This window comes from Lepisosteus oculatus, chromosome 10 (assembly GCF_040954835.1).
Source record: "Lepisosteus oculatus isolate fLepOcu1 chromosome 10, fLepOcu1.hap2, whole genome shotgun sequence".
NCBI classification, from domain to species: Eukaryota; Metazoa; Chordata; class Actinopteri; order Semionotiformes; family Lepisosteidae; genus Lepisosteus; species Lepisosteus oculatus.
In genome coordinates, this window is record NC_090705.1 from 5,060,602 (window position 1) to 5,085,490 (window position 24,889).

General features: G+C 43.6%; 1 protein-coding gene across 6 annotated transcripts in view; it reads right to left on the reverse strand.

Moving 5' to 3' along the window:
* Window positions 1–651: 651 nt before the first annotated feature.
* The window catches only part of LOC102686685 (ankyrin repeat and IBR domain-containing protein 1), a 70,036-nt gene continuing 45,798 nt past the window's right edge, over window positions 652–24,889 (reverse strand). For 2 of the 6 annotated variants that reach the window (XM_015358001.2, XM_015358002.2), the window contains exons 5-21: window positions 24,179–24,296; window positions 20,879–21,087; window positions 18,223–18,311; window positions 17,727–17,871; window positions 16,302–16,468; window positions 14,429–14,517; window positions 13,815–13,945; window positions 11,830–11,964; window positions 10,781–10,867; window positions 10,606–10,672; window positions 9,798–9,943; window positions 9,432–9,610; window positions 8,546–8,597; window positions 8,281–8,355; window positions 5,091–5,202; window positions 4,183–4,316; window positions 652–3,613 (exon numbers count right to left, since the gene is read on the reverse strand). In XM_015358001.2, coding sequence (XP_015213487.2) covers window positions 2,840–3,613; window positions 4,183–4,316; window positions 5,091–5,202; window positions 8,281–8,355; window positions 8,546–8,597; window positions 9,432–9,610; window positions 9,798–9,943; window positions 10,606–10,672; window positions 10,781–10,867; window positions 11,830–11,964; window positions 13,815–13,945; window positions 14,429–14,517; window positions 16,302–16,468; window positions 17,727–17,871; window positions 18,223–18,311; window positions 20,879–21,087; window positions 24,179–24,296 — 2,709 coding nt within the window. In that variant the 3' untranslated portion in view covers window positions 652–2,839. Of the gene's footprint in view, window positions 3,614–4,000; window positions 4,317–5,090; window positions 5,203–8,280; window positions 8,356–8,545; window positions 8,598–9,431; window positions 9,611–9,797; window positions 9,944–10,605; window positions 10,673–10,780; window positions 10,868–11,829; window positions 11,965–13,814; window positions 13,946–14,428; window positions 14,518–16,301; window positions 16,469–17,726; window positions 17,872–18,222; window positions 18,312–20,878; window positions 21,088–24,178; window positions 24,297–24,889 lie in introns of all 6 variants that reach the window. The other 4 variants (XM_006636152.3, XM_015358005.2, XM_015358003.2 and 1 more) reach the window with 4 other exon arrangements.

Below are 24,889 nucleotides of genomic sequence, written 5' to 3' on the forward strand. Positions count from 1 at the left end.
AACTTGGGTCATATTCTTTCAAAACCTACACTTCTGAAACCTAAAAGAATATATGCAGTATCATTTGTAACACTTGCTTTGATGTTCTGTGTTCCGTGTTTTACAACAGCAGCACTTCTTAATACAACAGAACTGATTTCTTATTCTAGGCACAGAAGGATGATGAGCAGGATCAAGAGTGGCCTCTGTTGTGTTGTGGGAAAAGTAATTATAATAACGTGACCAGACAAATAATATCATGGTAATGTCACACAAAACTTATTTCACAACAGTTAGCTCCTCTTAATATTTCCAAGGTCTATGGTAAAAAAGAGATGAAGGGGGGAGCAGTATAATTCTGTTGCTATTCATAGAAAATCAACGATTCAAACAAAATGTTGAGTAACATTTCATTTTAGGGAGCTGAAAATCACACTTTATAAGAAGTGTTAATAAAGGTAATCATAAATGACAAATACTTGACTTTATCTACCATGCAATTAATCGTTAGTGACACTGCGCATCATCCACAATGAAGATCATATACTAGCTATCACAAGTTTAAACAGTTCTGACTCACTATAGTGAAAACGTCACTGGCTTATTGTACAACCAATATGTAAACCCCACAAAACAATTTTAAAATTGAATGAAAGAAAAAAACACACAAGGCAAGTTTTACACAATCTTTATTAAGAGTAAAACTTTACTGATACTTTCATTAATTGGCCAGACATCAAACATTACTTACTCCATATAAATTGGGAATGTATCAAGTATAGGCTATGAAAGTGCAAATAGCATTTCAAGGTTAAGTTGCTTTTTACAATATAAAATTTCACCTGGTTTACAAAATAGGTTTGCCAATTTTTAAAGTCATTTGCCATGACAAATTTTAAAATTCAGTACCAAGAAAATACAAATTGAATTTAATGATCTTTTTTCATGCACAGCACACTGTTACACAGAAGTAGACAATGGTTAAACTCCACAACTCAAACAAAGCTTTACAAAAGTCCCACGAAGTTCACTAATTCCATATACAGAACTCTTACACAGCTTCACTTTTGCAAGACAAATTTCAATGCAATACAAATCTTTTTTTTTGTAACCGCTCTATTGATCAGGTTACAAATTAGTTCGGTACAGCCACACACCAATTTTGGGAAAGCCCAATTGAGAAAGGTGACAACTTGAGAAATACTCTGTTTGGACTCTGATTTTGCTGTAAAAAATCTCTAACATTATTATTTTCAACGAAATCATCAGGGAGATTCAATTTTAAAGAAATCCCAGCAAGCCAGCTCTTAAATCCTGTTCTGTATTGTAGTGTTCTTTAAGCACTTGAAACTAATCTCGGAGACACAATCGTGTCTACTACTCTTCCGCAGTAAACTTCACTGTTTAGTACGTTTCGCCAAACAAACAAACCTTAGACTGCATGCCTTAACTGAAGTAAAAAAAATAATAATCAAAAGAGAAACAACAAATGGAAAAAAAAAAGTTTTCAAATGAAATGTTATAGAGTTAACCGACAGTGACCCACAATGCATTTGGCAATATTATACAGAAAGAGTTATGGAAAAACTCGCGCTATTTTCAATGCAATAAAAAACTGAAAATATCGAATGAGCTAAAGAGAATCCTAGAATGTATATAAAAATATTTAAAACTGGTGTATCATGGACACTGATATTTTATTGACTGTACCACTGAAAAGATGACAGCAGGAGCTGATTTTCTGTATGCGTGCTCAACAACGTTTTTATGAAGTGTGGCAATAAATTAAACAAGATCACACAAAGGCACAGCGACGGATTGCGTAGAAGAACCGTTTGAAGGTACTGATGCAGCCTGCCTGAGCTGCATGTTCAAATTTCTGCTTGAGCTTTTTGACTTCTAATTACATTGGCATTTTACAGTGCTTAAATTATGGAAAAAAAGGAACTGATTGCACTTCTAATAAAGTGTCTTATTTACTAGTGCACCTGTCGCGCCCATTCCTACTTTAATTTCACTAGCAGCTTCGATTGTTTAGTTCTACAAAAAAAAAAGCTGAGAAACCAGCTTGCATTTTTTAACACATTTTGAATTGTTGGTAGCTATTCATACATTTAAGAATGGGTTAATGAAAATTACTCTGGTTCTCAGCAATGCAGGCATGATTTGCATGTGATTAACCTAGTATTCTCTAACTGATTACAGTTTGGCACCTGTTGGCACAGAATTAGGTAGAACATACTGTACTTATGGAAATGAGACTAGAGCTCCCTGATTGTACTTTGGACATCACTGCCACGAAGAAGCAGTGTTGTTGGTTCCATTTCCATTCCTGCTGTCTCAGCATATTGTCACACTCAACAGCACTTGTTTCAAAGAAAAACAGACTGAGGAGGAGTGTTGCAATGGAGTATATGTCGAAAAAGCACTTCAAATATGTTTATGCATATTCTAAACTATCGCAAATTTGAGTAACAAGCAACTATCTCAAAAATCTGCGAATTTGAATTATTATCATCACAATCCCGTTTAAGACATTTTTTCTACAGATGCATTTGTACCGGCTGCACCTGATCGGATGGCGTTTGCCTGAAATTTCATCCTCTTCGATGGGATGGAGCAGGATCTTGTCTCACCGAAATAAAAGTGAGATTCCTTCCCACCTTTGCCCGCCATTTACTTTCGTTAGCGCCGCACAAGGGTTTCCGGGATTCAGCATCCCCCCCCCACCCCCCGAAAGAGATGAAAAAAACATAGAGCCTCTCGTTTAGTGCTACCAAAGGAACATTGCTGCCACAGTTGCTAGTTTGCCAATCAGAGTGGTTGTTACTTTACAGGTCAGCTACATGTCTGCCAGTTCTCAGACCAGATGAACCTGCTCTTCCCACTCTGGAGAAGAGCTGCTTGGCTGAGGGTTGGGGTTCGAGTCTGTTTCTGGGGAGTCCGTGTCGTGGAGGTACGTGCCGCAGGGATGTTCCTCGCTGTCCGTCGTGGAGTCCCGCAGGGCTGTGCTCTCCGGGACGATGTCTCCTTCCAGCTGGCTCGGGCTGTCGGGCTCCGTGTCCCTGCCTGCCGGCAGGAGGTCCTGCTGCTGCTCCTCTGGATTCTGCGGCTGCGGGTCTCCAGTTCGGGGCGGCCCAGCCGCCTCACTGCCACTCGGTGGCTGGGCCTCTGTGCCGGCGTCCGGGGAGGCCGAGGGGACCAGCGCGATGCTCTGGGGGTTCATGTCGTGGAACCAGGCCATGATGTTGCCCAGGAGGTTAGCGTTCAGCGAGGGGTCGTGGCTGGTGGAGTCCGTGTCGCTGGAGGAGGAGAAGACCCGGCAGGAAGTCTCCCCGAGGGGCTGCAGGCTGTCGAAGGGCTCTGCAGCGTAGGGGCTGCTGATGTTTCCCAGCCTCATCAGGCTGTCTCCCAGCTCCAGCAGCTCAGAGCTGCTGAGGGAGGCGCGGGGCACCTCCACACTGTGAGCTCCGGGGTCCAGCCTGGAGGGCAGGGAGGTGCCAATCGCCCCCAGGGAGGCCTCGTTACTGAGGAACCCCTGGGGGTCGCCACCCACTGCCAGGCCAGACTCCTGCAAGGACAGCTGGATGGCCAAGAGAATATTGGGATCGTCCTCATCCAGAGAGCTCAGGGCCTGCAACGAGGAGAGCACAAGGCCCTTTAAAACCAGTTTTGTTCTCACTGTGGGAATAACATTTTCTTTCAATGAAAACTGCTAACACTCACACTTCTGCTAATGAGAAGGTTCTGTTTCATTTTTTTTGAGTACCCATGACTTATTTTTCCTTTTCGTACAAGCTAATCGCCTGGTTTAGTGATGAAAGTTACTTAAAATTATGCATTTTCGATCTGCAACACTGCTGATTTGATAAAACTAACTGTATGACAAACAAATCTGTTGGCAGATCCAAGGTTCATAGCAGACAAAAAATGAAAGTTGTCGTTTGTTTCTGTAAACATTTGAAGAATTACGTTCTGTTACACCATACAGTAACATTTAAAAAGACAGGACAATACTTACAGAACACGGTACAGTATGTGCCTGAAATTCAGTTAAGACAACTGCTGGCCACATTCAAAGGGAAACGCACAGCCCAGGGGCACAGCGGTGCCCCCACAGTGGCTGTGGATTGTTCCTGAAACAGAAGCATGCAGCAAAGCAAAGAAAATGGAGAAGGAGAGAAGGCAGAGCAGGGCAGGTACCTGAAGCGAGTCCTGGTTTTCAGAGGGACTGACAGGGGTATAGTCATGAAGCGAAGAGCTTTGCAGAATACTCATAGAAGCTGAACTCACCATGGAGGTGTCATGTCTTCGGCTGCTGTCACCCTGCTGGGCATCTAACAGGGAGCATGCCGAGAAAGCAGCAGTCAGAAAACTCACGTGTCCCGTAACACAGCCCTCCTCTCTCCCAGCCACATCCAATACCGGTTTACGCAACTCATTCCCGACTCCTGTCGGTGGAGCTGTACAATTACTGTACAAACCCTTAGTTCCCCACTCGCTGGAAAGCCCCAGGGGTGAAAGAGGCAGGAAGACGTTTCAGGCATCCAGGGTGAGAGCCAGGAAAAAATGTCTCTGTCCCCATTAAGACAGGAGTCCACTCATCAGGAAGCCCAAGAAAACCCCACCAGTAATTAGGCGAAAAGCAGCGTCACTTTAGCTAAGTGTGTGCATGGTGAGAGTCCTAGCTTTATCGATAAACAAAATCTATCTGCAAAATCTTGTAATCACAGATGTACAAAAGTGCATCTGTGATTACAAGAGCTGAAATTACACTGAAGTGGGTCGTCTTGCATAGGCTCACACTATCAGTTGGCAAGCTCTGGGAACGGTAGTCATCGCGCTGAAAGAATTTTAAACCAAATTTAATTTTCTTTTCCTAAACTATTACCTGCAATTACAAAGGAAAGTAAGGCATTTCTCTCAGTTATTTGTTTTCTAGCTAATTGAGCCGAGGATCTTATCTAGCTATTTCTTAATAAAAAGCCAGGGCATCAGCTTCAATAGTGTAACCGAGCAGCTTGCTCCTTACTCCCACAGCTCTCTGTTCAGTGTTCAGTGTTCTCAGTGTTAAGTGTACGTGTTGAGGAGCACAGGCCTGCATTGTGTACCTAAAGCGCTCTCGCTGGGGTCATCAGGGTCTGGAGTATTACTGCGCAGGCTGTGCATGTCTCCACGCCGTCTCTGCCTGTGTCTCCGTCTGTACTGGAACTCAGCGTACTCCTGCAAAATCCACAGACAGAGGCAAATTCACCCCTCCTGCACCATCGCTCTGCCAGCCAAGCCCTACAACCCGCCACCTGGCCCCAGTCACGGCATCTGGCAGGCTTGTCGACGTGGGCTCACACTGGACCCCACCCGTCCACTCACTGCCAGGACCCCGGAGAGAGGCGCACACCGGAAAAACAAGACAAGGCAATCCGAGACACGAAGGATGTGGAAAAAAACAAACTGGTCGTAATAGAGGGTCAGCTATGCTTGAAGGCCATTGATACAATGCATAGCCTAACTTGTTCTTTCAAGGCCTCTCAGTGCCAGTAATGACATGCAGAAAACTTCACTTTATGGCAACAGATTCAATGAGATGCCTAGACAGCATCGCGCTGTTAAACAAGGGAAGGAAAAAGAAAGTTTCTTTGCATCTCTAGTGTTAGCTGAGCCTCATAAAAGCACAACAAACAATAGAGAAAATCTGTAATGAGATGCTTCTTCACATCTTGAACTGTTTCCATATCTAATATAAAGGAGCTGGTTTTCTTGTAGGAAAACTGCAGGCAAGCTGCCCACCTAATTTACAAGAGAGCAGTTTACCCATGAAAAACATTATTGGCCAAAACTGCTATTATATATATGTGTGTGTCTGTGTGTGCGTGTAGGAGCAGGACTAACTAGAAGTTAATTTTTCTGTTTGCACTAAACAAGCTGCATTTTTTTCAAGATGGCTTTCAGTATCAGTTCCAGATATTAACTGTATTTTAGCAAAAATCATTTCTAGAATAACTATTGAATGTCTCCTTCTATCTAAGCTTCATGCTAATATTAGTTAAAAACATTGCAATCTTCAAGGTTTTTTCAGGACTAAAAAAGTCAAGTTTCTCATACATAAAAAACATAACTGAAAGTAAAGGTAGTGAAATGTGCACAAATTCTGTTTAAGAACCAAATGAAGAAGAGAACAGGATTCCAACTGTGTTGCAGGACATGTTGTTTTGGAACAGACACCCTCATTTCATATAATGTGTAAATATGTCAAGAGCCCATTCCATCTGGGCATCGATTTCCACTATCCAAATTCAAGTGCAACAGAACTAAGTTATCTTAGTCAGCTATGAACCTGTTTTATTTGGACAAATGACAGTATATTTTACTGTATATATATTTTATCTCATTATACATGTGTTTCTTATTTCTTACTGGGTTCATGTTGTGTTAAATGTATTGGGTTTTTATGTTTTACCTGCCTGCAAATTTCCAAATTCCCATTTGGGATGAAAAAGTAAACCTTTGCCACAAAATGTTGTCAAGTTTGAGCTGCAAAAGGTTTCTAAGTGTCATACGGGGAGCTTCTCTTTCAATTGATCACATCAATTTCACAAAGAAACTTTTTATACAGTCTAAGAGAAAACAATGACAGACAGACGTATACTGCATGTACACAGAGGATAAACATAAAGGAGTGACAGTGTTAATAAACAGCATCAAAGCCTAGAGAACTGATTTAGAGCTCTCAGCAGCACAATGATTTAGTATGATAAGACAAGTTATACATTATAGTGAAGACATTCATTTCTGTATCATGTGCCCTGCATTCTCTCTTTTAAAGAACATTTCATCGACCTGGTCTATTTTAAAATAAATAAATGAGGTGTTGTGTTCACATGATCAAATATCATTCGCAGTTTTATTCTTTTCAAGCATAGCGTATTCTAAAGTCCTACAGCATATGTTAATATGCAGGCTTTCTGAAACACTGAAGGCCATCCAAAGTATTATCATAAAAATAGAAGCTTTAGAAAACAGCTAAAGCTTTACTACAGTAATAAAAGTTCATTAAGGTCTGACGAAACCTTTCTGGATGTTTGTATGTGATCTGCTGAATCAATTTTCCATTTCAGCTCCCCTGAAGAGATAATGAAGGAGCAACAGATTTTTCTGTCCTATTTGTTGGGCTGTATTTATATTCATCACTAGCATTGTCAAAGAAAATCAATCTAAAAAAATATAAACTCTTCCCAAGTGACACACGCAGTCACTGACAACAAACGATTCAACTAAAAAACTAATTTCCCACAGAAAACTGAACAGCCTTGGCTTGTATTGTTTTCAAATAAATGCAACCAGAATGAAACATGACAAAAAGTCACCAGGGGGCTATGAAAACAACAGGAAAAGGGTGGCAAAGCTAAATTAGGGTTTAAATTTATTTATCCTTAGTGTCAGCTTTTTGGTATTGCCAATTTATAATCCTGGATAATGGGGTCTAAAGGCATGCGTGACAAAAGGATTGCAGCTCTGTCATTCTCCTATTCATTTATTCTGCATTTTCAACTGTGAGATTGTTGAAATTGTTTTAAACTGGTAGCTAAGGCAAAGCATGCATAAGGTATTAGAGAAGTGGGGTCACTAACAGTGTCACTGATCTTAATACAAAGGTTACAAGAACACATTCTTCGAGAAAAAGACACCTTTGCCAGGGCACTAGAGAAAAAAGACAGGCAAAGTCAGATAAAATAGGAACATTCAAATGAATTTACAAGGGCTCAGATTGTATCCAAATTTCAGTCAACCAAGAAAGCAGAGACCCCGAAACAGGAACAACTAATGACTTCCACAAGAGAATAAATCTCATTTAAGCCAAATGATCTCAACTTAAGGCTGCTCATACTAAGACAGCAAGAAAAAGAAATGCAAAGAAACAAAAGGAACCGGTGAAATTTGCATTAAAACCTACCCCAAAGTGGTTACGGAGTTTATCGAAACTGGGCAGAGTACTCACGAAAGCCCTTTCAACACCATTCATCAAGCATGCCTTTAACATCCGCCTGGAACAAGGTCTCACTGGACAGTAGTGCAGAGCAGCAGACTGATCCCAGGAGCCAAAGTCAATAAAATATGAAAACTTTCATTCCAACTACATTGCTGTTGTGTGGTTTAGGATGGAGAAAAGGGTAATTAAAAACACAAAGATGATAAAAATGGGATAAAAAGCACCCCAGTGTTTTAACTAATAATAATTAGAATGATAATAAAAAAAAATACTTTTTCTTTGTATGAAAATGTTCATGGTCGCTTCTGTAATACCTGCTGCTGGCCTCCTGAATTTTGACAGTTCTCTCTTTGATCATTCCCTCCAAGAACTGATTGATTCCTCAGGATCTTTAGATTAGAACAGAATAACACTTGAGTGACCTTCCTGCATCACAGCTGTTAGGCATCTGAAACATTCGCTTACTGAAAGCAAGTTACTCACATGCTCTATGTCTACTGATGAACTGAACAACATGAACTATATGAAACACAACCTTCATACTACAGATAAAACAACAACTCCTGAACAAATGGTTACCTCTGGAGATGCAAAACCTAAGTATTCCCAGTCCCAGGTTCCACCTGCAAAACTGTAAACAGAAAACAAAATATTGCACGCACTGATTTTTAACTGGGAAAAGAATCTGACATTCAAGTTTCAAGAGATATATATTATGACAATACTTACCTATTTGTTTATAACACAGCAGAGAGAGAGTTCTGCCCATAACCCATTAAAAGAATGCATTACAAGCCTTTTGATCAAAGAACTGCTTCTATTATAACACTATTTAGTCGTCGCTATCAGATTTTTCACTGGCGCTGAAGGAAGGCTTTCAGAGCTATGACAGTGTTGCTAGTAATGTATTCCACGCAGTCTAGAGAGACATGACAACAGCTGCCCCAGGAAAGCAGACAAAACGACTGACGAAAGATCAATATTATCTCAGAGGCTTTCCTCCCACAGGACAAGTGTCTCACAGAGCTGTAACAGTAGAGACCTAGCCTAATCAAAGCACAGTGAGAAATACAGGACATCTAATACTGTTATTGGTAAATGAATAAAAACATCGACTAGGTAACTAATTCCTCTACAAAACGCCAATTCCAAATCACCAGTAACTAAATTATTTTCCTGCCTAACATTTTAGGCTTCGTTAATTTTAATTTGGATTAAAATGGTGCATACAGTTCACAAATGAGCTAGAGTATAAAGTGCTTTACTTTACATAGATCTGAACGACTTCATCAAAATACTGTATAATTTAAGAGAGCAGCCAAAAGCTTATTTTAATGAGCGAAATTAAACTGGAAAATACACTTTTAAAAGGGTCAGCACCACCAGAGCCTCGCAGAAAGCCCTTAATTAGTCTCGCTGCACAGGGAGGTCTGGGCTGCGCCGGGAGGAGAAACGGACACCTGACCTGCGGCGGGGGGCCTCTGGGGAGTCATTGGGGGCCACCCCCCGGGCCACCGATGCCAGGAACTCCTGCCTCTTCTGCTGAACGAGGCAAGCTGCCCGGATGATTTTGTGGCGGGGGGTGCGGAGGTAAGGCCGGTTAACTTTCTGCGCGAGGTCTTCCGTCACCATCTCCAGGTCCGTCTGGGGGCGGGGGGGGGGAAGAGACCAGAGGGGGTCAGTGCCTGCTCTCCACCACCCTGCGCGGCCGTGGGACCCGTCGTTTTTTAATCACGCCGCCCAGCTCCCGCGATCTCTTTTTTTCCTAATAACGGCCGCCTGCCCCCGGGCCTCCCCAATCTCTCACACAAAAACGGCCGCGCTTCCTCACCTGCATAAGTTCGAAGATTTCTTTCTTTGTGCTTTTGGGTTCCAGAAAGAATCCGTAAGGATAAGAACACTTGAGGATGCGTCGAGTCTTCAGGAGCTCATGCACCGCATCTTCAATGAAGGTGGTGTCAGGGGGACCTCCCTCCCCTATGGAGAGGCGAACGGCACTATTACAGGTGTGTGGCAGTGTCCAGCTCACCTCACAGTCTGCTAAGTGCGGATAATACCACCGCTTTTTCATGCATGAAACTCAGGTAAATTATCAAACACTGTTTCCTTAACCCTTAAAGGTGACATATAGCACCAAGTAGGCCCTTTGGCCTAATATTGGGGCACAGGAGTTGCCCAAGATTAATTTTAGCCAACTCCAGCCCAAAACCCTGGCACCAGCCTGGATGAGATGACACTACAAAAGTGCCGTAAAAAACATGAGCCGTCACCCTGTCCTGCGCTTCCTACACAGTGAGCCTGGAGCCCAAGTCAGCTTGGGTCTTGAGTCACACAGGTGACTGACAGCACTGATATGGCCACCGATTTAGAGGTCTCCAATCTATGGCGGGGCTTGTTAGCGTGCCGTTTGTCAGAGAGCAATCGGAACAGGGATGATCAAATTTACTATTTTATCAGCAAGGACACTTTTGCTTGTAAAAGTGGTACCAGGTTAGGCCAGGCATTACAAAAACCAGACAAGCAGCGATCAACAGTTAGCATACCTCTTAAGCCAACAGTCTGACCACAGCCAGGAAAGGGCTTTGACCCTAAAACCAATCAATCCAGCCCGGATCAAGTTATTTTACTCAATAACTTACGCCCTTTCAAGGCTCTGCTGAGCTGTTCCATCTTTTCTTTGGCTGTTTTCAGGAGACGCTGTTCCAGCTGGACGAGGATCACAGGAAAAAAGGGACCAGTTAATTACAGCTTTTACATTATTCCAGATAATGTGATCCAGTTACTGTGAGGCTTGGATCTTTCTCTGCCACCTACCTGGTAACTGTGCTCATGGTTCTTATATCTTGTATAGTAGTGCATAAAACGGTCAAGTTCCTGGAAGGTCTTGTGCTTCTTCTCAGCCTGGAACACAAAAACCCTTCAGCTACGACCATCTCCCTTGCGTGTGACAGCACACACAGGAATTCAGACACTTTTACTGGGGGCAGCAGAATAACACTTAGCGCTTGTTTCTTGTACAGTGTTACACCATCATGCAAAATCTTAAGTTGTCAATAGTTATTTGCTAACATTCAATTTTGGTGCTCTTTATTTTCACACAAGAGCATGAAAATCTCTTTAAGACAAAATGCACATATAGAGCAAAATAACATTTATGCACTGCTATAAACTGGGTGTCACAGTTAAATATTTTAAGGCTTGGTTCTGAAAAAATGAAAATCTTTCTCCCCAACTTTGGTGTGAAATTGCCGAAGCAGTGATATTGCTAGTACTGTATATCTGCATGAAAAGCCGAAATACCCAACCACGTGCAATAGCTGATAACAGAGCTCATGTAACATGTAACAGTCTTTGGGGAATAAGTCAGGAAGTTTTCAGCAGAAGTAATAAACATGAATTTTCTTTTAAAAACATATTCAAATTACCGTATTAGTGTTTAGCCCAATTTCACATTCAGTTACAAAAACATTTCCTTTGTCAATTACTTTACACACAGCGGATCGCTTATGTTCTTGTGCTGTCCTTCTGGAGACACTTAATTTTGACATTTCGAATTTAACAGATGAGACTAAGACAACCACAAGCAATAAAACAAGACAGGAACCGTGGAATGCAAGTTAAATGCGGTATCGCTTGTTCTGTTCTTGTTTAAAACCGAGAATAGAAGGAACTTCTCTCGAGTATGGAACAAACTATCCTGCCACGCTGCTGAGGCTGTTTGAGAAACCCAGATCGATTAGTTACAGCTACAGCCCAGGCAGATGAGCAGCTCCCCCTCATGACCTTCCTCATGTTTCCTGGCTAACCACAGCCCGCCGTGTACGACTCAATGTCTGCAGAATGAGGGAGCGCAGGTGTCCGACCTCCACGGTCATCTCCTTGGACTGCTCCTCCACCTGCTGGATGACCTCGTAGCGCGTGCAGCGGTAGTATCCGCCCGTGGAAGAGCTGTGCTTCTTCCACTCTTCAAGGCAGATCCAACAGAAGTCATACTTGCACTGCAAACAACAAGAAGTCACTCAGGGTTACAGCCCAACACTAAGCCACCCAAACAGCCACCCTAAGACCTTCCTCAGATCTCTCTGCATAGAGCAAACCAGTGGTTCCCAGTCCTGGTACCTGGAGCCCTCATTCCAGCCCTCCTTCATCAGACCATCGAAGCTGTGCTGGAGCTAAGAAGTTGCTTCGCTGGAATACTTGCATTTTGTCTCCCGTCACAAGACTGGAATTTAACCTCACATGTTTAAGAGCTGGGGAAAATCAGTTCAGGTTAACCTTATTATTATGAAGTCAATTATGATGAAGGGCTTGATTGTGAGGGCTCGTCTGGAACAAAAATCAAATGGGGTGTGGGGCACCAGGATTGGGAACTACTGGGATAAACGGAACAAACCGCCCCCATCTATCAGATTGTAAGGAAGGATGGTGTGTGGTTGGTGTACACAAGAAGGGGAAATCTCTTCTAAAAAAGACATGTTCAGAAATTAATGCCCTTGAATATGATGTCCACTATCCTTATAAGTTACAGGTAACTATAGATCCTCTCTCATTACACTTTAATGTCAAAGGCAGACCAGCTGAAACCCTACTGAGGTGTAATTAATCAATATTCTATATCCCTGTCTATTTTCGTGAATGTTTCTCTCAGATTGTACTATACTGCATCTGTAAAAACAAAGTCCCAACTTGTTTCTAACAAACAGGACAAAAGGTTCATTTTGAAAATAGCCAATAGCCAAATACTGGGTGTTTCTGAGCAATATGAACAGCCTCTCCTTTTCCAGATAGATCAGAACAAGATCAAGAGCACCCCACTACTGCTCTCTTCACTTAATCCTTCCCCTTTGTGGAAGCTAGCTAAAATGCCTCTCATAGATCAAGCCAATATTTTTTTACAGTATTGCATTAGTACTGCATTAAGTGAGCAGGATTACTGCAGGCCAGTCTGAGTTGCATTCTCTATCGAACAATACTGACACAAATATAAATTCATTTTATATAGAGCCTAAGTCTATCTGACAGTCAGCTTTCTGTAATGAAACCCATTCCCTGGCAATTGTCTGGCCAGGACATTGCGTGAAGCCTCCATTAAGTAAATCATGGTGAGACCAGAGCTCTTTCTTTTCATTTCAATCAAAAACCTGGCTCTGATACTCGAGTGTCAAGATTAAAGATGAAAAATGATGGGACTGCTAACCTCCCTCGGAGCAGGACTGTACACAAAGCAAACTCTAGGAAATGAATAAACAGGCAGCACAAAAAGACACTTCCAGACAGAAGCCAGCAAGGCTCCAAAACATGGAATTGGTCTTGTGTGTGCGCTTGTTATAGTACGTCTTTGCATTATTTCACTCTCAAATAAACTAGGAGGTACTTTCTCTGTTTCAAGGAGGGACAACGGTAACAGAAAACATCTTGAAAAAACAAACAAAACTCCACTTTTCAGTGATTAAGTGGACAGTTGATTTCAGTGCCATATATGCTTAAGACACTGCATAAACACAAGAAAAGCCCTCAATCTACAAAGCACATCTCAGGCATTCCACATGCTGCTTTCTTACAAGCTCCACTCCTTTCGACTGTGATGTTTTACGCCATAACTTTCATCTGCTAGAACCATTACTAGTTTAATCTACCACAGTATTTCAAATCTGATTCCAACCGTCATCCTGGCTGTGAGCTGGAAATGTGACAGTCGCCATATGGCTGATCCCTTCCTGCTCTCAGGAGCGTCTAATGCCGATTTACAGCAAGGCAGCCCATGAAATAGCAGGGAGCTGGTGGGAACGAAGTGAAGTGCTCCGAGTTCGGAGCACGTGTGTGTGCGAGCGCACGCTCTGCAGAGCACCTTGGCACACTGCATGTGATTGCAGCCCTCGTTCTTCTGGATGGGCGACTTGCAGTTGGCGCAGGGCTTGGAGTTGGTGAGCAACCACAAGCAGTTGGCTGCGTCTTCGTACGCCTCGCTCACGCCGACGACTTCCCAGGGAGAGAAGAAACAAAATTAGAACTGCTGGCCACGCCGAAAAAGAGGACTGCTTCAGCGAGAAGGCAGGCTGCGCTCGCAGGGTGAGACACCTCACTTGGCTGCTCGTGAGCCACCGTACAGCTGGAAAGGGGTTCTGGCTGAACAAAACCGTGAAGACTGGCTCGCCGAACAGAATATTTGTTATAGGGAAATTCAGAGAGCTCCACCGCGCTCAAAATGGTCAAGCTCTATGCTTTGAAAGGGTTTGTAGGGACATAAGACTTGTAAAGCAGGATTAATTCAGAAACAACATCACGGATGTTGACCAATCAGATTTAATGTAGCCAACACAAAGCCCTCACTATCACCATAAAAAATGGGGTGAGAAAGACACAATTGGATTTGCTTACATGACGTATTCTACTCAAAGGGAGCTGCGCAGGCTGCTGACCTTAACCGCAAGGACGCAATGACACCTGTCAACATGCACTCACGTTCTTCAGGTTTCATCTCCGAGACCTTCTGGAGCCACATCTTCCACGTTTGGCAATCGCACGGTTCGTGAGCTTCTCCCAGGCACTCCCTGAAGGAAAGACACAGATATCACGACCACAGCTCTGGATTCTTTCATCAAGTCAATCTAAGCTCAATCAAAACCAGAGTGCCATCCTTGAAGCAGCATTTTAAAGCACAGAGCTGCAGTCATTTACACTCTTAAATCAAACACAACTCTTAGCACAGATATGCAACGTTAGATATACTGCAGAAAAGAACAGACCATCTGGTTTTCTTCCACCTCATAGTGCCTTTTGTGCAGTTACAAGATGACCTAAGATCATGTTCAAGTTTGAACGCGCGATACACTGCTGGAGCAGTATGGTGTCCTGCAGTTTTTACCTACATTTACCCTCAGGTCCACTGCATTAGTTGTTGGAATACAGATATATCTGAAGTCAGACTGCAGTGCTGTGACTGGAGCAACTTTCAATAGCCTTGATGGCGAAATATTTCTCTCTAGAGATGAGATGAAACAACAGTTACCTAACACCGATGGCGTGCAAATATTTTCTCACTTAAATTTTCAAGTCCACACTTCTTCAGAGCGCATGATTAACTTTGTCATGGTGGGGAAACACACTCCCACACTCCATAACTGCACAGAAAACTGAGCAACAGCTTTCCAGCTCTGCTGGAAGGTCTTTTGACCCTTTACTAAGGTACCGCAGGTGCCCTGCTAGGACAAACCCACGCAGAGCTGCTTTTGCAGAAGTATTGTGCACATGAACACAGCATGAACACGACAGCGGGCTGGACGCAGCAGGGCAGCGGATCGTGATGTTGAGCTGGGCTGACACGGGGCGCCTGCGGGCAGATCGAGGCCTCGGCCTGCCTCTGGCCTGCCCCGGGGTTAGCGAAGGGGGAGAGAGGCGGAGGACCTTAGGCCTGTCACAGCCTATCCCTCATTACGAATGACACTGACACAGGCTCCAGGAGGTGGAGAAGCCCTCGGCTGTTTTAGCTCTTGGTTTTACTAGGATGCAATTTAATTATTTTTCCAAGAATTTACACAAGGGCTTTAACACCTCTAGCAGGCATGCATTGCTACACCTTTACGTATGATGAAGGAAAAAAACAATTTTTTTTCCACATGCTTGTGTCTAACAGCAGGACTACGACTGCAATTTGGTTATTTGAAAATTTATAGCAGATTCTTTGACAGCTTTTTTTGTTACTCCTTGTAGCATTCGGGAAAGCATTGTAATACGCCAACTTTCTGCTTGGTTTCCTAAACAATGTCGTAGAAAATGACAATTTCTCTGCAAACCACCAAGCACAGTTCCAGTTTAACTGGAAGGGAAATTTCTGTAAATTGCCACACACACAGGTAAAGATCACCACAGGCCCAGAGGAGAGAAGGATCTGCACACAGAACAGCAGAACCTGCATTTCTGGATACAAGTCTTCAGAGTAGAAAAGCCACTTATCAGCCTGTCTGACAGATTTTTTAATAGTATTCAGAGGAATCTGATAAGACTCTTAATGAATCCAGATATTTATAATTCCAGTTACGTATGTACATGGAACATCAGTTTCTGTAACAGACAACACCAACACTGAAGTAGGTCAAGTAGGCAGCTGTGTCAGCATGCGAAGGCTGCAAAGGGACAGGTAAAAGGTGCTACACCTGAAGGAGGCTCCACAGCCGAAACATTGTGTTTCTTTTCTTCTCTTTCTAGGATGGAATAAACCTTAACTTGTTCCTCCACTCCAATATTGGCCCTGTGTGAGTTAACTACGTCCACCGGAAGGCGCTTGCTGGCCATTCCGTCCAGCTGCGGCCGAAAGTCCACCTGGATTCTCACTGACCAGCAGAAGAGGTGGCCTTTGCCGCAGTCCACAGCTGGGGCTCGCAGGAGGGGGAAGCTGAGTGAGTCCGAGCCGGAGGCAGCCGGGCCTTGTCTGGAGAGCCGCACCGCCCGCTCGCAGCCCGGCGTGGGGCACCACCGGATCGCGGGGTTGTTCTCGACGAACGCCTGAAACCAGACGGGGAGGGGTCAGCCGCTAGAGGAGAGGGCGACGGCTAACGAGCCCTGTGAAGAATAACCCGCCCAGTCACAGCGATATACAATGTGGGACAATGAACACACTGCGTTCACAGGATTTTGTTCACGGATGTAACTCAAATTCTACAGCTTACAAAACTGTGTTGACATAGTAGTACATCAACTAAACTCAGTACTACATTGTACTGAGTACTAAAATTGCTATTGTGTTAGGACTGGGCTGATTCATTATTAAAGATTTGCATCTCCAGTTATTTTAATATTTTATATAGGAGAATAAGAAAAAAAAGTTTCCACCCCCCCCACTCTTGCCTTACAGTGTTCATGCTGTATAGCCTGTTTCATTTCGCTTTTAAATAATTCACATTACGTGTACTCTGTAAAAGATGCAAGGTGAAGTTTCGAGCCTCAGACAGCTGAGAGGAGCGAGAGAGTCTGTGAGTGGAGATGAGAAGAGGGGAAGGAGTGAGCGATATTAAAGGGACTGTAACTCTGGTTCTGTGTTACTGCCCCTGACAGTGAAGTCAATTCTCTTCCATCGCCCCGTAAAAGACGATAATCAGAAAATCTCTTTACCCAAAAAAGATCATTCCAAGTCATTTATAAAAACCATTTAAATAAACTACGTTTCATCCCGACTGATGAAAGGTTTATTTTGTAAAAGTAGGATTACCCAGCTGTTATTCTGCTATTCTCCTCTCTTAGCAGTTATATAGAGGGGAACATAGGTCTACCGCACATTTCAGTACAATTGGATGAGATAAAAAGGGCCGTTACAGTCACCATGGATGAGCAAACCCTGTAATACTATATCATTAGTTTTCCGGCCATGGCACGTTTCCCAGAAAGCACCCTCTAGCAAGACGAGCTTCGGGGAAAATAACTAGCTGCGATCTTTGGAGAGAATACAGGGCAGGAGTTGAACACGAGCTGGCGGTGGCAGGGGGAGGCCACTACCCCACTGGCAGGCAGCTGAGGCGCAGCAGGAGAAAATGACAGCGCCGACAGAGCAGCGCCCCGGCAAACCAAATTCACATCATCGCTGACATCCGCCGTGTAACTACAGCTCTGGATGTCAAAGACGGAAGATTTCTTTTTCTGTCAGCACACAAGCCCAGGCATTTTTACATCTGTTTTAATCGATTAATTCAGTGTAGCACGTGGATTTTTTATTCCTTGTGGAGTGGGTAGCATCTTCCTTTTTATTTTTCTGAAGTGACATCTGTACCTTAATGTCGAATTGCAGATAGCGTTTATCCATCTCCCTCGAGACCACACTCTCTATGACGTCCACAGGAACCAGCTGGAAACAGTCATAGGCCGGGCAAAAGATATTGTGGGCTTCTCCTTCCTGAATCTTCATGTTCAAGAATCTGACAGGAACAAGATGGAGAGTCACAAGGACAAACACACAGTTTTACTCCCTCTATTTCACCGGGCGGCTTCAGATTGCTATCAAAAACCTGATAGCAATCAGTAATCTCCACAGAGCACTATAGGAGATTTTGTTATTTAACAGACAATCTTTAAGCACTGCTTCATGGAGATAAAAATGTTGACCTTCACAGAAAACACAGAAGGGAATTACTTTAAATGTGAAAGGAACCTACAATCTTAATGTAACTTTAACTGCTCTTGTTGGGATTCAATAATTCTAATTTCTACTTCGGTGTAGAGGATAAGCAGAGCAGAGCAGCTGCCAGGCATGTGAAATAGACACCCACCCTTCCCAGCATGCTCTGCAGAACTCGTGTCCACAAGACATGTCCACTGGGTCTTCGAACACAGAGATTGTGCACATGCAAATACCACACTAGGAGAAATGGGGAAAAAAAGTAATGAGAAAAACAGCCATGACTTTCACATCTTTTCAACAAGCCTGCCCAGACCAACATCTTTTTTTACCACCAAAACCACGGAACTCTGATCCTCTGTAAAAAGGACTGCAAAACAGCAATAACAGCTGAGTGCTGCAAGCACTCACGTTAAAGAAGAGGCACATAATACAGATCCAGCCTGAGAGGAAAATCGGTTTTCATGAGGCTAGTACAAAGAGTTATGCGCTGCTACAGTGAGGCAAGTCAAACACAAAATCTCTTAAATTTTGTGTTTGACTTGCAACTGAGGCTTTTCCTGTATTACGGCATGATAATACTTTACATATGAAGACTGCAGACTCAACTTGTCATCACATACCGTGACCTCCAATTCACAGCTAAAGCAATATCTGCATACATTCGTTTAAGCATTACTATTTGGAGACATACATGATACATACTGTAAATATACATGTTTCTTCAATTTGTTTTTAAATAAATGAAACAAGGTCTGTGAAAACCGTGGCTGTGGAAGATGACATAAAAGGAAAATGACAAAGTTATATCAAATTTGAGATCATTTAGGCAAATGAGTGCACATCATGACAATTCACACAGAGAATGGGATTCTTCAGAGACTCTTTAATAGTTTGTATTTCTTAAGAACTGAAAAAACTCTTCTGATATTTTCAAATTTCTATTTTTATTCCAGATCCTACAATCTGCATTAAACTGTGTAGGAACTGGAGAGATTTAAATATATTTTGAAAACACAAAAGGAAACTAACCAATACTCGTTTCACATTCACGTGCTTTACCTTAAGGAGACAATTTTATAAGGTATTGAAACCCAGTTTCTCAAGTTAGCTAACCCACCAAAAGTCTTCATTAACACTGGCCATGATTACATGAGAGTTCAAATTGCAACATTTTAACAACATCACATGAGCATACTTCAACAAACAACTTCAGTTGTTTATTTGGAAAAAAGCATATTACTGAGCCAATGTCTGAAAGTTACCATCTGCTCCACAACCACCTGCCTTCTGTAAATATTCTGTAAATATTCTCAGCAGAATAATAGATGACACCTTTAGAAGCATTAGTTCTGTGGCAGTGAGCCTTGATGATGCACATTTCCACTACTGTACAATTTGTACAAACATACAATCAAGCCATTTAAAAGCACTACATGCATTTGGTCAGCTATGCAGCAGAACTGATCAGTACGGAAATTATTCTGCCTGTCAAAAGGATGTCACCCAGGGGCTGTTTCCTGTCATAAGGATGTGTAAAATGTCACGGAATAGCAGTCTCACAGACACACTTATCTACAAATTGTGGATGCAATGATGTTTCAGCGCATAGACTGACTGAACAATACAAATATATTTCGAAAAAAAGAATTCATTGTTTTCTGCCAGCGCTAAGGCAGAAACTGTGAAAGGACTGATTGTGCTGAAATCTAGTGACCTTTTAAGTAACTCTTCAAAGAAGTTCAGCTCTAAAGACAAGAGCAGTCTTTTCATTCACCGCACAAAAACATATTGTAAAATATTCACACTCAGCAGATATCCTTGAATGCCCTTATGGTATTATATACAATGCCATGATATATTAAATTCATGATTTAGCATTTATGCTTGTATACACTGTCTCCGGCTGAAACGAACATTTCAGGAAACTGGTAGAGCAAGTCAAAGCAAAGACCTCCTCCATTTCACTTGCCTGGGAAGGCCTAGAAAGTGAACATTAGTTTTATCCAGGGAATCATGTTTTTTGCATCTATGTGCATGTTTGTTTGGATTTGGGAGGTGGGGGGGTTAATCAATACGGGGTAATTAAGCTTCACAAGGCAACATTGCAAACATGGCTTCAAGGAAGAAGTCAACATTGTTATGATACATAACAGGCAGGTGTCACAAGAATAATCTATTAACAATTCCTTACTTCCATAGCTCTTTCCTGGAAACTCCATTCAAAGGACCCCCCTCCACCACCACCAGTGTGCAGCCCCACCTGGATGATGTGACGGCAGCCATAGTGCGCCAGAACGCTCCCCACACACCGGCTCTCAGTGGGGAGGAGAGCAGAGTAATGTAGCCAATTCAGAGATGGGGATTATTAGGTGGCTATGATTGGTAAGGGCCAACTGAAAATTTGGCAAGGACACCGGGGTAAAACCCCTACTCATTTCAAGAAACCCGCTTGGATTTTGGATGACCACAGAGAGTCAGGACCCCGGTTTTAGGTCTCACCTGAAGGACGGCGCCTTTTTACAGTATAGTGTCCCCCGTCACTCTACTGGGGGATTAGGACCCACACAGACCGCAGGGTGAGAACCCCCTACTGGCCCCACTAACACCTCTTCCAGCAGCAACCTTAGTTTTTCCCAGGAGGTCTCCTATCCCATCCCAGGTACTGACCAGGCTCACACCTGCTGAGCTCCAGTGGGGCTGCCAGTGGTGAGCTTCAGGGGTGATATGGCTGCCGGCTACTACAATGGGAACAAAGGCTTCATTTCTATGCCAGGACGAGTGGATGGTGCAGAACGAACTCTTACCAGAGGCATGTCCTCGTCCCCGGGAGACAGGCTTATTTCGTCAGGAGACGTGACGGAGGAACGGGTAGTCCGGGGAGTGCGTGGGGACGGCAGGGTGTCCCACGCGTTATAGCCACTGGGAGGGGGGATGGGCATCTGCACTCCTGAGCGCTGGCAGCAGTCCTCGGCATTGGACATCCATGCCTCTAACAACTTTTCCCTGTCCCAGTCTGTCAAAGAGGAGAAGGGTGACATGGAGTTAGCGCTGAAATCACTTTAGCACTGCACTGACCCGGCTCCCACAACTGCACGCTCCAGAAACAATGACAAAGGAGGAAAAGCAAGGGGCTGAAGAGGTATTCAGCCCCTTGTTTAGAGCACATGCTAGCGCTGATGAAATAAAGGTTCTCTCTAGACTCCACAATTGTTTGTAAGGCAGATGGCATGGGTTAGAGAGACCATACAAGTGGTAGTAAGTAACACACAGGGTAGTAAAACCGAAATGTTGTTTCCTTACAGCCCACTGCCCTGAACTAGAAAGGTAGCTGTGCATCATGTGTACATTTCTAAAATAAATTACATTTCCAACAGTTAAAATTGGATCTCAGCGGCACTTCTTCAGATCCCAGTTCTGTGCCCAACCAGAACCACTTGTTCACCAGAACAATTTTTTCACTTGTTGACAGGCCAGAGGTTTAGCTGTCAGCGTGCTTTAGCCTCTGATTTGCACTGTGCACTGTCTGTAACTCAGAATGCAGAGAAAGTTTTTTAGTCATCCACACTTGGCAAAATATTGCCACCTTTCTCGTGTGCAGACTGACTCTTTGTCACACTGAAGCTGTTTAGTCTCTCTGCTCTGCTGTTGTTTCAAAAACATGTGAATGTTAATCTGCGTCTAAATTAATTCTCTCCTTGCGGCTAAAGAGACTAGCCAAGCAGGAAACACTGGAAGGAATTACTGAAGTCCCAGGATGAATATAACCTCTGTCTTTTTCATGGCCGATTTTCACATGCAGCACAGATCACTAACGCACTACAAAGCCTTTTGTTTGTAGAATGGAGCAAATGATCAATTTTAGATGGCATGTAAGTGTGCCCAGCAGGGGATGTTCACAAAGAAACCAGAGAGTGCCTGCACAGAAGCGGGGCAGGGAAAGCAAAGAGGCGTTTGACAGCTCGATTTAATTACAGTTTATACATCCACAAAAATCCGCTCTCCGGCACTGCCTGGGTCATCGAACAGCATCAACAGTTATTTTGGTTAATTAAAAAAGTGTCGCTAATTCAACAACAAGCGAATTCAAAGGCAATACATTGTTCTACTGTGTTGCGGGGTGTGAAGCAGTGAAAGAGCCCTAGGCCTGGTCAACACAGCCCACACCCACTCATCAGCCTCTTTTCTGTGCATAAACAATATCACTGATCTCAGCAAGAAACATCCTCACAGCCCACACCTTAAGAGCACATCTTCAACATTACCTTCATGGCACATATTAATAGCACCTCAACAGAAAAACCGACAGCGCAGACTGCAGGCCCCGATTCAAGGCACATGTCTGAACTGCTGGTGTCCTTCTCCTCGGGAGATTCATCCAGGAACAGGAGCGCCAGCACTGGCTGCTGCTGACTGCTCTACTCGGCCGGACAGAAGCTGGCAGCTGGCACGAGCCAGGCTTCGCCATCGGACCCTGTAATCCACTTTTCACTCAGCGCCTCAGTCAAGGCGCCAGAAGGTGACAGGTGGCAGGCTAGCAGGGCCCGGATTAAAACATGAAAAGAGACGTCGCCATTCACAAAATAGGTAAGTGATACCTTATGAAGAGTGCATTCTAACCATAACATGGCTATTTCAAAATGAGGGCTTCATTCATTCACAGCTTATGGTTTGACATGGACATACTTATAAAATCGATAAAAATATGAAGGAAAATGTTAAGCGCCTATGAAAAGTACAGAGGTGTACATCATTCCATATTACATTTTTAGTTTTCATTATGTTTTATCTTTCCAGATTTTGCCTTAAATATTCTTTATTTATCTTAATATTCCATATTAATCAAGCAGTATGCTTCTGTACTTTACTCCATAACAAGCAACAGTAAATTCAAAACTCTTTCAGTTATAACAGCAGGAAGAATATCCCACCTGAAGGACTAAGCTACCTAGCTGTGGCTGTTGTAGCCAATATCCTGGCTGAATGAGATCATTGAATCAATTAACTACTATGCGGTAGACGAGCTGTATGGCCACCTCTCATTGGTAACATTCCTTATGCTCTTCACACCAATTTAAAAAGAAAAATAATCACCTAATCGCATACCAAACAGAATCATTACTAACCATTTCTCCAAGATACTCTATGAGTTTGGGGGGGAAAGGCAATCACAAACATTCCACAGGCTACAATGCCACTCCTTCAGGTTCGGATTTTTTTCTGTTTGCACTCAGATCAGGTGGAAACATACTTTCAATACGGGTATCAGGGCCCACTGTGGACTGGAACACTAGGAACATTCAGAGAATTCCCCAGAGGCATCCAAAGCTATTAAGAACTTAGTGGCACTATTCATTCACAGGCAATAGACAAAAACAGCACTGTACTGCAGGGTCTTCGGTATTATTGTTTCATGAGCTCGAAGAACTGCGGTTTGCGACGTTCTTCTGCAGGGACTGTTTGGGGCTCAGGGAACAGAACCCTGTCCCCTCACAGCTCCCTGTAACTACAGGCAGCTTTTAGGACAAAGGGAGCAGAAGAATGATGGCGTCTTCACTTTGTGGACAGCGAGGCATTTCAACGCTGTTTTATTTTTGTTGATCTTAACCGGCAGGTTCAAATCGACTAGCGTGTCAATGAAGGACAAAATGCGTACCAATTATTCTGTGCAGCCTACCAACTGTGTCAGTGTTTAAATCCAAGTCCAAAGATGTCACCACAAATTTGTGCTTTGAATCTATTTTCACATAAAGCTGCTAGGATATACCCAAAAAACCTTAACCTGTCCTGTGTTGGGGATTTCAGGCTATGTGGGCAACAAACATGGCTTTCAGAAGCAGTGATTTGTAAGTGCAGAGAGCTCCTTGCCTCTGCCCCAGATTCTCTGAGCAGAGAAAGTGATGACTCATGCAAACAGGAAGTGTGCTCGCAGTAGTGCTTCTCTGGCTTAAGGAGGAGACAACTGCAAGGTAGGTGATCTGTGAAGTGTGGAGGTGTTTCTTTCATTGTTCTTGATCCCCAGCTCGAAGTGCCTGATCTCTCTCTTGGTGAGGTGTGCTGCTCCCTTCTCCTCCCTATCTGCAGGGCATTCGGAGGAGGAACTGTACCATGCGCTCGGAGCAGAGCTTCAGCAGTGAACAGAGGCGCCTGGAGCATGTCGGCTGTCTCCACTATCAACATGTCCTTCAGTCGTCGCAGGTCTTGAGGCCTCAGGCCCTCATATGGCTGAAAAAGGACAAGAAAAAAGAGCGATAATGGGTCTCATTCTGTATCTTTTTAAAAGCAACAACAAAGAAAATCAGAATCCATAATACGGCATGGGGCACAGTTCTCTCTTGTTCTGGCGGGATTTAATCCTGATTACTCACGGGCTCCGAACACGCACATGCCACTTCCCGGACGGCGGACAGCTCTGCACGGCTCAAGACTATCTCTTTCAACATTACGGAATTGGGGACGGTGCGGTGGCTCAGGATCTGCGCCTGTGGCTGGAAGACAGCCGGTTTGTATCCCGCGGCCGGCAGAGGAATCCATTGGACCCCTGAGCAAGGCCCTTAACCCCTACTGCTCCAGGGGCGCCTTATAAATGGCCGACCCTGCGCTCTGACCCCAAGCTTCACTCCCTGTCTGTGTGTCTCATGGAGAGCAAGCTGGGGTATGCGAAAAAGACAAATTCCTAATACAAGAAATTGTATATGGCCAATAAAGTGGTCTGATCTTATCTCTTACTAATAACTCTCCACATAAGAGACTCGCAAGGCTGTCCTCTGCCCCTGGCAGGGATCAATCACAGCCGCCAGCAGGCCCAGAGCTACACA